The sequence below is a fragment of the Staurois parvus genome, unplaced genomic scaffold (genome assembly GCF_062004578.1).
Source record: "Staurois parvus isolate SC_StPar_1 unplaced genomic scaffold, SC_StPar_1.0 ptg000267l, whole genome shotgun sequence".
Classification (NCBI taxonomy): domain Eukaryota; kingdom Metazoa; phylum Chordata; class Amphibia; order Anura; family Ranidae; genus Staurois; species Staurois parvus.
Genome location: NW_028318063.1, coordinates 25,428 through 36,310, shown reverse-complemented (window position 1 = coordinate 36,310; position 10,883 = coordinate 25,428). Strand labels below are relative to the sequence as shown.

Sequence of the window (10,883 nt, the reverse complement as noted above, 5' to 3'; positions counted from 1 at the left end):
GCTTTTTGCTGCTTGACTTCTTGCACCTGTTTTTATAATTTATTTTTATGTTCTTCCAGTTCTCTTATTTTCCATTTTTCTTCTTTATTTATTTTCTCTTTGTGTGTCATTGAGCTTATGTAGAATTTTTAAAATGACATGTAACAACTGAATTCTTTAATCTTTGATCTGCTGATTTTGGTAGCATATGAGTCATTAATGACCTAAATCTATTATATAGGATACCATTGCATTTGCTCAGTATACATGTTGTCTCATGGTGCAAAAAATTAGCTATTTGACACCTGTGTTTGTAATACTTTATTTGCAAAATGATAAAAATGTTTTACATAAAAAAGATTTAGTATTGGTTCACCTTTATAGAAAATCTGTACTTACCTGCCATGGTTCTGCACTGTCAGGCTCTTGCATTTAATATTTTTTAAACAGCACGCTGGAACCCCCCCCTTTTTTTCTTTATACAAACAAAATAAAGTAAACAATGATCCTTCCCTTAGAAGCTTGAGTCAATCTGTTCCCCTCACAGAAAGAAATGGTAATGATTGTGGCCAGCGCTCTCAAAATAATAAGTTCAATATTGTCTCTGTAGAGCCAAAGATGAGATGTCAATCATCTATTAACTTCTTCTTATGAATCTAATCTTCCCATACAGAGATCTCCAAAAAAAGAAATATAACACAGTGTAGTATGCTCAATACACCCTGCTTCAAATCCTTTCCAATGTCACGCTGAATCACAAAAAATAGCCTGGTAAGGAAGGGGGGTAAATCCTCTGGAGGGCAAGTGGTTAATACCCATAAAAGGATCCACCTTGTGAAAGACACTCCAAGCTCCTTACCGAACTTTCAATAAACTGTGCTTTTATTAAACCATTCATACAAGTTACTAGCTGACTTGTGTGAATGGTCCCCCAAAAAACAAAGACTAATATAATATGATATTGCTTATAAACTTAAAACCACTCACATTTCTATACCAACAAAATAGTGCATATCCCTTTAAATGATACAGATCCACCGCATACAAGTGTTTAAAAGTGTCACTCCATGCACCTTACCAAATTCCTCCACTTTCAACGGTCCACTTCTTAACTCCAGCTTCTCTCCAGGGTTCCCATGCAAGAGATATTAAACAAAGACCATAATGCAGTAAATCCTTATAAAACCATATATTTATTAAAATCTATGCACTTTCAAACATTCAATGTAAAAACACCTGTAACCACTTCCAAAATGAGTGCTGTGGCACTTCCAGCGTACCTGTTTGCATCAATTCCAGTGTCTGATGTCACTTCTGTCTTCTGCATGTCAATCCGCCGGTCCAGGGATTTCAAATCCCTGCTGCCTAATCTCCTCTCTATATTGTGCAGCTAGTATGGACTAGACGGATTCTAATAGGTCAGCACTGTCACATGATTGATGCTGAAAAATCAGAATCTGTCTAGCCCATCCTTTCAGCACTGCAAGGTAAGGAGAGAAAGCCATGGGAATTTCCTGGACCAGTGGAGCAGCATGCGTGTGCCTGACGGTGCAGGATTGCAGGAGGTAAGTACAGCAGGACTGAGGGTGGGGGTCCTGTGTTAGGTCACCTTACAGATTTTCTGTAAAGGTGAACTAACATTTAAAAAAAAAAAGATTTACATCTGTCTGTGTTGCTGCTGGAGAAGTTTCCCCTCAATTCCTGCCGAGGGGAAAACCTTTTTATCAGATGGGAAGTAAAGGAAACTCTTTAAAGGAGCTCTAACCCTTCCCCACTCTAATCCAGAAAATGGATAGATGATTATTAAAACAGCATAATTAAGTTTATTTTTCTCTTTTATTTATTATGGTCAATTATGGAACATACAGTACATCCATATGTGGCAGCATCACAATTTTGAAATGTTTGCAAATTTTTTCATGGCTTTCTTCATGTCTTTGTTTCTTAGGGTGTATATGATTGGGTTTAGAGCTGGGGTTATTACAGTAAAAAGAACAGCTGCAGCTCGATCTTGTTCCAAAGAATCTTGTGTGGACGGTCGTATGTATGTAAAAATTGCTGTTCCATACAGGAGGAACACAACAATAAGATGAGCACTGCAGGTGGAGAAGGCACGTTTTCGACCTTCTGTTGTTTTTATTTTTAGGACGAATTTGCTAATAAAGAGATAGGAGAGAAGAGTTAAAAGCAGAGTGGTTGTGGCCAGTGTTCCGGTAACCCTTGTGAGAAGCTTCAGGTTAAGAGATGTGTCAGCAGAGGCCAACTTTAACACGGGTTTAATGTCACAGAAAAAATGATTCACCAGGTTTGGTCCACAAAATGGAAGCTTTGCCATCATCACTGTGTGTAGGAGGGAGTGGAAATATCCAGTCACCCAAGAACCCAGAGCCAAATGTCGACAAACTTTAGCATTCATAATGTGGGAATAACGCAAAGGATTTCCTATAGCCACATATCGGTCATAGGACATTGCTGTGAGCAGAATAACTTCTGTACTTCCAAGGAAATGGAAGAAATGGATCTGTAAGATGCAGCCAGCAAAAGAAATTACCTTATAACGGGAAAAAAAATCAGCCAGCATCTTGGGAACTGTCACTGTAGAATAACAAATGTCAAGTAATGACAAATTCCACAAAAAATAGTACATAGGAGTATGCAAGCATGGCTCTTTAATAGTGACAGCCATGATAAATAGGTTTCCTACAAGGTTTATTAAGTAAAAAAACAAGAAGAATGCAAACAAGATCTCCTGAAGTTTCACCATGTCAGTCAAACCAAGCAAAGCAAAATATGTAAGTGATGTACAATTTTCCCAACTCATTTGAATTTTGTTAGCTGCAGAAAATTATTTTATTTTTGTTAGCTGCATTACATAATAAAGTTAACACATTCACATGAATATAATTGTGGAATTTTGGATTGTCTCCCTTTACTCTGCTAGATTTTTAGTACTTCAATTAATAAAAAAAAGGAAAATGCAGGATAAACATTTTCTTTTTAGTTGTTGTAGTGATGGGGTGGCTTTAAACTGTAAAAATTATATATTTTTGCAGAAGTCTCCAAACACATATTAGAATTTGGCATCTTACTTGAGGTGATGGTACCATTCTACTACTTGGATAGTTTATTGAGCTTGGGTGGGATTATCATATTCATCTTCAATATAATAAATGTGATGATAGTATGAGGTCATTAGGGTGGCAGTCTTCATTTTCAGATGACATCTTCTTATGTTTTTTTTTTGTTCAGGGTTTTAAGCTGTACAATAATAGATGCTTACTGTCCAGCTGCTGTTTTTAGGGTCTTAGAAAAAAGGAGTTGAAATATAGCTGATTTACTAAAGGAGCTGAGATTCTGCTTTTAACAAATTGTGGGGATATTCATTTCAATTATGTGAAAAGCAAATTCCTGTTTACATATTTCATCTGCACATGATTGGGTAATCCAAGTGAATGGGAATTTGCTTTTCGCATTACTGGATACTTGATGCAAATATTAATTTACTAGGTAAAGATGATCAACTCCCTTAGTAAATCCTCCCTAAGGAAGTGGCAGGGTTGAAAAAAGACAGTAGTCCATCCAGCTCAACCAACAGAGAAAAAAAATATTGAAAACCCCCATATACACAATTCTATACCCACAATTGATACAGAGGAAGGCAAAAAACCCCAATAAAACAGAATCCAATTCGCTCCAGTGGGGGAAAACAATACCCCAGGAGTCAATTGAATAACCCCTGGATCAACTACCTCTAGTGTTATTACCTCTATCCAGTTATATTTTGTTCCTTTAGGAATTCATCCAACCCTTTGTTAAAACAATCTATTGAACTGGCCAGAACTAGTTCTTGAGGGAGTCTATTTCACATTTTCACAGCTCTAAAGCCTAGTACACAGGCCAACCTGCCCCCCCCCCCCCACCAACGGAACACACATCCAAAATCAGGCAGTGTGTACAGTTCCCTGTCTAATATCCGATCGACATACGATCAGTGCTGGAAGCCAATGGCTGTGAGCACTGACATGTGTATGCTGGTGGGGGGATGGTTCCCCTGTCAGAACACAATAGCACCACTTGTGTTAATATTGCCATCTGTCAGTTTTTTTTTTTCGTTTAGCCCACTGGGTTTACTAAAAAAAAATTCATAGTGTGTACCAAGCATCACTGCGTAGAAGCCTTATATGGATACTAAATCTCTTTTCCTCCAGACCCAAGGAGTGCCCCTTTTTCCTCTGAACTGAAAGCAAATAACTTAGTGGTTATTACACCAAGATCACTATATGAACCACTTATGTATTTATACATGTTGATCATATTTCCCTTAATCACCTCTTCTCAAGAGAGAATAAATTCACTTCAGCTATTTTTTCTTCCTAGCTGATCTAAAGTTCTTGTCAAGAAATGAGAGAAATTGAGAGTTTTCTTTTCCTCCCATGTTAGCAAAAATAAAGAGATTTCATTCAATGGAGAAGGCAAAATGAAGGTGGTTTGAGTAGTTTTTACTGTGCAGTGGGCTTTACAGTTTGTGGAGGTTATGCTTGTTGCTATCCACTATCCCATCCCCTATTTAGCTTTACTAGGTTAGGGTTTTGTTTACAGAAAGACAATACACCAGCAAAAAAAGTAAGATAGAAATTATAGAGTGATAGTACATAAATACTGTACATACAATACACGCACACACACACAAAAAAGCAAACACAAAGAACATACTTTAAATAAAATGAACTGTACTAAATGTACCCCTCCAAAAAAAACCTCTGAAATAAAAAGTATTTTATTAATGCAGGTTAATAAACTAAATTACAAGTTTCTATTTTTGTCAAACATTTTCCAAGGATGATATCAGTAATTTTACACAATCCATAAAAAAAAAAATCACTCACTTCACTCATCCCTATTCTTGACAAAAGTGAAGAATCTTAGAAAAGAGAAAACTCGTGACTTCATTTTACATCCATATTATACATATTTTGCAGTTGAAAAATATGTCCATACCTTACAATGGCAAACACCTACACTAATTGTTTTGTATCATAGATCTATCTTGTAATCTTCTTTGAATATAATGAAAATAAACTCACAGTGTGTTTCCAGTTGTGTTTTTGAAGGAACACACATACACCAAAGAAAACATTTATACACTGTAGACCAGTGAATATTACCTACAGATATTTTCGTTGTTTAAATAATATCACATTTCTCGTAGGAATGGTACACATTTCTCATAGGAGTGGTACAAATGATACCTACCTTAGATGTAATTACGCACCAATGCAATTACTGAGATTGAGATTGCTTACATTTTATAGATAAGATGCATTTGCTTGTTAACCACTTTTTATCTTTTACCTAGAAAAACTGCCAGTTGTTGGTCAATTTTTCATATGACTATCACCAAGGCTCATAGCAAACAAAGCTATTTCTAGAGCAACAATATTTTTGGTCATAAAGTCAAAATTCCCCTTTTTTCTTGTAGCTTAATAAAACATATCTAATTACTGACAATTATTTTCATGTTTAAGATGTTAAAAAGGACCTTAGGCCAATTGTTTTTAGACAAAGAAAGGAAAGATTAGAACCACTGCCAGGCTTTTACTGTGGTCTGTATTCCCGTTGGATTGATTTGACTCACAGTGACCATTGTCCGATGGACAGTAAGTAAGAGGAAATCCATAATTTTACATTAGTCACCAGAGCTGGAGGTGTAGAGAAGTCTTCCAATAGTGGCGACTGACATAGGTGAGATTTCTCCTCACTTTGGGAAGATTTAAACTCACTTCCCTTCCTGTGTTTGGAACAGGAGGTGAGTGGTGATCAGCCCATTGGGAGCTCAGGCAATAAAAGGACTAGCAGAGGCTGTACCCTATATCCACTCTAATCCTAAAGTTAAAAAAAAATATTTAGTGCTCTATCCAAAAGGAAAAAAAATGTTCAGTATTATAAAACATATATAGAATAAATTTAACCCAGTATTTGGGTTCCCAGTCCCCCCGTGCTATTGTAAAAAAATATATGCTCTAAAATGCATTTGGTTTTATTGATGACAATACATTTGGGGTTTTTGTTTACGGTGATCCTTAGTTTACTCTGTGTGGACTACCAATACCCAACAGCATTGTTGTTGAACAAGGTACACCCAATCTTGGGGTGTGTTGTTGAGGACCTTTGGAAGCTGACTGTGTCCCAGCTGTCAAGCTGACATAGAATAAACCAAATTGGTGTTTTGCCACTTCCCAGGGTGAGCTACATTACAGTTATCTTGTTCATTGGCCGATACTTTAACCACTTGCCTACCAGGCACTTATACCCCCTTATTTACCAGGCCAATTTTCAGCTTTCAGCGCTGCCGCACTTTAATTGACAATTGCGCGGTCATGCAACATTGTACCCATATGAAATTTTGATCATTTTTTTCTCACAAATAGAGCTTTCTTTTGGTGGTATTTAATTGCTGCTGGGCGCTTTACTTTTTGCGCTATAAACAAAAAAATTGCAAAAAATTTGAAAAAAAAGTTTCTTTGTTTCTATTATAAAATTTTTCAAACAGGTAATTTTTCTCCTTCACTGATGTGCGTTGATGAGGCAGCACTGTCGGGCACTGATAGGCAGCACTAAAGGGCACTGATAGGCAGTACTAATGAGGTGGCACGGATAGGCGGCACTGATAGGCAGCACTAATGAGGTGCCATGGATAGGCGGCACTAATATGCAGCACTGATAGGCGGCACTGATAGGTGACACTGATGATGGGTACTGATAGACGGCACTGACTGGCATCACTGCTGGGCACTGACTGGCATCACTGACTGGCACAACCGCAGGGCACTGACTGGTGGCACTGACTGGCAGCACTGCAGGGCTGCACTGGTGGGTGGCACTGGTGGGCAGCACTGGTGGGTGGGCACAGGTGGGTGGCACTGGTGGGCACAGGTGGGTGGCACTGCTGGGCACAGGTAGGGGGCACTTCTGGGCACAGGTGTGTGACACTGCAGAGTGGCACAGGTGGGTGCATTGCTGGGCACAGGTGGGTGCACTGCTGGGCACAGGTGGGTGATCTGCTGGGCACAGGTGGGCGGAGCTAGTGGGCGCACTGCTGGGCACAGGTTAGAAAACTAACAAAGTGAACCAAATAAATGATTAAAACTAAATAAATGTGTCACAGTGTAACAAACAAAATAGTAGACAATAAAGTCCTTCCAATATAAATATATAAAGCTGTGATGTCACTCACAACCAGTAGTGTAGTGTTCAATCCCACAAAGTGCTCTGTCTCCAGTGCAAGATCCTCCACCACTATGCACTCACCAGAGAGCTGCTTGGTCAGTAGCATGTATATCATGAGGTATATGTCTTCCACTTTCCAGCAACTTTACCAGTCCATTAGGTCCTAAGGAAAAATGCTCACCACATGGAGCCCAGGGGTTGATATACACCTGTATAATGTAGTAGTTTTAATAATCATAAAAGTATCCCATATAAAACATTCCACATGAAACAATCAATGTATCACATACCAAGATAGCCGCCGCTCCATGTTGTGGATGCGATGGTGTGACATCAGCACGTAGGCTCCACCCAACGCGTATCATGCACACGCATGTCCTCAGGGGTATGCCCATTGCAGTTGCCAGATATTAACACTATTGAAATAGCCTGCGAGGGGTGTCGCTAGTTACAGGGAGCCATTTTGTTAAAGTCCATTACCGAATAGACAAAGGTGCTCCAAACTACATCTGGAATAGGATAAATAAACCACGTCCAGGACCACTTGGAACAGGTCATTCCGGGTGAGGTTCACTTGTGGAGTGGAATGGTTTGCTGCAGTGTGAGTGCAAACCATTGCAGAACTGTGATAGATACAGGAGATACAGCACTCTGATGTCATCATTGCACTGGTCACATGGCCATATATGGCAACTAAAGGCCCCTTGTGGTCTATTGCAGAGGTGGAGTGTCTGCTGGAAATACGGGCTGACAAGAGCATACTAGAACAGGTGGACAATACACACAAGAATGCAGAGATCAAGAATATGGATACCAAAGAAGAACAGTGCAAAGTCATGGAAAGCAGGCTCATTATCTGAAGGTACGAGATGCTATGTAAATCTGGCAGCTCATTAGATTAAAAGGGTAAATGCAGATTCAGATAACAGTAAATTCCAGTGATACGATGCTGTGGACAACATAATTGGTCAAGTAGTGATTCAAATGTCACATTCAGGAAGACTGTTGTCACTATCAGAGAACAATATGGCATAACAGTATGGAAATTACAGTGGCTGATAATATGATGACATCCCCATTAGCTGATATCATTGCAGAGGACACAGGAACACCAAGCCTTCAGAATGGTAAGTAGATAATTAAAGCAACTTCATAAAATCGTTAAAATAAGCAATTGCCAACTTTATTTTTTTAACTTTTTTACACCAAACATAGTGGGATGCATTACCCTTCATAATACACATACTAACAACCAAAAATATTGAATACTATATATTTATATGAACTATTTGCATCGTATGTGTAATAAGCATGTCTCTTTACTCCCCCCAGACTATCATGAGGTAATGTTTATATTTGTGTTTACTACTTTTTTGCCTAGTTTCACAGTAACATCCCATGTTAATCATACTTCAATTGAAAGACCTCCCCCTCAAAGACTCTTTAAGCCTCCAAATTTGGGGTCTCAAATGAAGACTTACCAATCCAGAGAGTACTGTAGATCAGTCCACTCCTCTTTTACCAGACTACTCTGGAACCATTCATCCTGCATGGGTGAGAAATCCTGAGTACTAAAATGATCGCAACCCAAATAGTGGGGAAATACATCTCCCATCCTTTTCATCCTGTACAAATGCCTCTGCCTTCAGAAAATATATAATAATCTAATTTGCAAGTCATTTTATAGCCAAAAAATGTTTAATTTTTATTTTAGATTTTAATGTGTGCAAAATATAAAAAATGTGCTCTAGAGGGAAACTAAATTAAATAAATATGATTATTCAAGCCGTGGGTATACTTCCCATGAATTGCTAAAAAGTGAGCAAGGCCTTAGAAATTATTGTTCTCCTCCATTATAGAAACAAGCGTCCTTTTACCAAATGTCCCCTTTCTCTCTTAGGAAGGACATGGTGTTTAATTAGGCAATGTAGCTCCAATCTTCCTCAGCTTCATTGTAAAGTATTGTATTATAATACAGGTAGTGAAACTATAGTGTCCTCACTCTACATTCTCACATTGACAGAATATTCATGTTCACCCTATAGACCTTTATTCATATTTTGTTGCACTATTTTAATAATTGTTGTTGAACAATATGTTTATTTTTAAAGCATAAGTTCACCTTTGGGAACATGTTACATGTTCTACCCATTTTTTAGGGTGGAACATGTAACATGCTCCAGTTCCTGCAGCCTCTCTCCGAACCCCTTCCCTCTTTGTGTCAGTGGGCTTGGGATCTCCTCCCTGCACCTGCAGTCCCAATATGAAATAGGCACAGCCGTACGAGGTACGGGTAGGCAGCTACACTGAAAGACTGCAGGAGCGTGAGATTTCACCTATGATCTGCTGATAGCAGGTACAATGTTCTACAGACTTCTAACAAAACAAAACATATTTTTTTTATGCAAAAAAAAGTGCATTTTTTTTTATAAAAGTGAACTTATGCTTTAATTATAATATAGGAGATTTTATTGTAGTGCTGCAGGTTCTAATTGTAGTTGTATGATTCATTCCACTACAGCATTAAATAATAACTATTTTTTTTTAGTTTTGGATAGTCTGGAGAGGAATCAGAACACCCGTAATAGTTATACCAGTCAAAAATAGAGAGAAAAAGGGGGAAAAAAACAAGGGTGCAAATGGACATTAAAGGCACAGAAACTCCAAACACATATTAGTAAAATCATTTGTACTTTATTATGACAATGAGTCATGAAAAAACATCTTTTAGTTTAAAATAAATCATTATATGATGTCCCCGCAGACAATGTCCCAAAACCCACCATATTACATGGAATAAACTAGTAATGAAGCATACAATAACCACCAGAAAGAACATATGGGGGGATGAGAGACATTAAGCCGCAGGAAGAATGGCCCAACGTGTTTTGCGACAATTATCACTTCTTCAGGGGCTTAGTAGTAAAATCTAAAAAAGATATACATATATTGAATATATCAAATTACAACATGTAAACACAAAAAAGAGGGGATCATAAAATAATATAAAATGACTTACATATAATATTAATATGCACCATGCAGCAGCAGCAGAACCCTCCAGACATAAGTACCGTATTTTCCGGCGTATAAGACGACCCCCTACTTTTCCTGCTAATATGTAGTGTTTGGGCTATACTCGCCGTATAAGACTACCCCTCTTCCAATGCACACCAGTGGGAGGAATAGTGCCCCATCATCGGTGTCAGTGGGAGGAATAATGCCCCATCATTAGTATCAGTGGGGGGAATAGGTGCCCCATCATTGGTATCAGTGGCAGGGATAGTGCCCCATCATTGGTACCAGTGGGAGGAATAGTGCCCCATCATTGGTACCAGTGGGAGGAATAGTGCCCCATCATTAGTATCAGTGGGGGGAATAGGTGCCCCATCATTGGTATCAGTGGCAGGAATAGTGCCTCATCATTAGTATCAGTGGGGGGAATAGTGCCCCATCATTGGTGTCAGTGGGAGGAATGGTGTCCCAACATTGGTGTCAGTGGGAGGAATGGTGTCCCATCATTGGTGTCAGTGGGGGGTGGAATAGTGCCCCATCATTGGTGTCAGTGGGGGGGTGGAATAGTGCCCCATCATTGGTGTCAGTGGGGGGGGTGGAATAGTGCCCCATCATTGGTGTCAGTGGGGGGTGGAATAGTGTCCCATCATTGGTGTCAGTGG

At 38.8% G+C, this 10,883-nt stretch overlaps 1 protein-coding gene across 1 annotated transcript; it reads right to left on the bottom strand.

Moving 5' to 3' along the window:
• Positions 1-1,867: 1,867 nt before the first annotated feature.
• On the bottom strand, positions 1,868-2,800 carry LOC149459216 (olfactory receptor 12D1-like). Its single transcript, XM_089681413.1, has one exon. The coding sequence runs from the start codon at positions 2,798-2,800 to the stop codon at positions 1,868-1,870; it is 933 nt and encodes a 310-aa protein (XP_089537539.1).
• Positions 2,801-10,883: the final 8,083 nt, after the last annotated feature.

Bases quoted from the DNA above. Each gene is read 5' to 3' on its own strand.
- LOC149459216 (XM_089681413.1), bottom strand. From the start codon at position 2,800: ATGAGTTGGGAAAATTGTACATCACTTACATATTTTGCTTTGCTTGGT.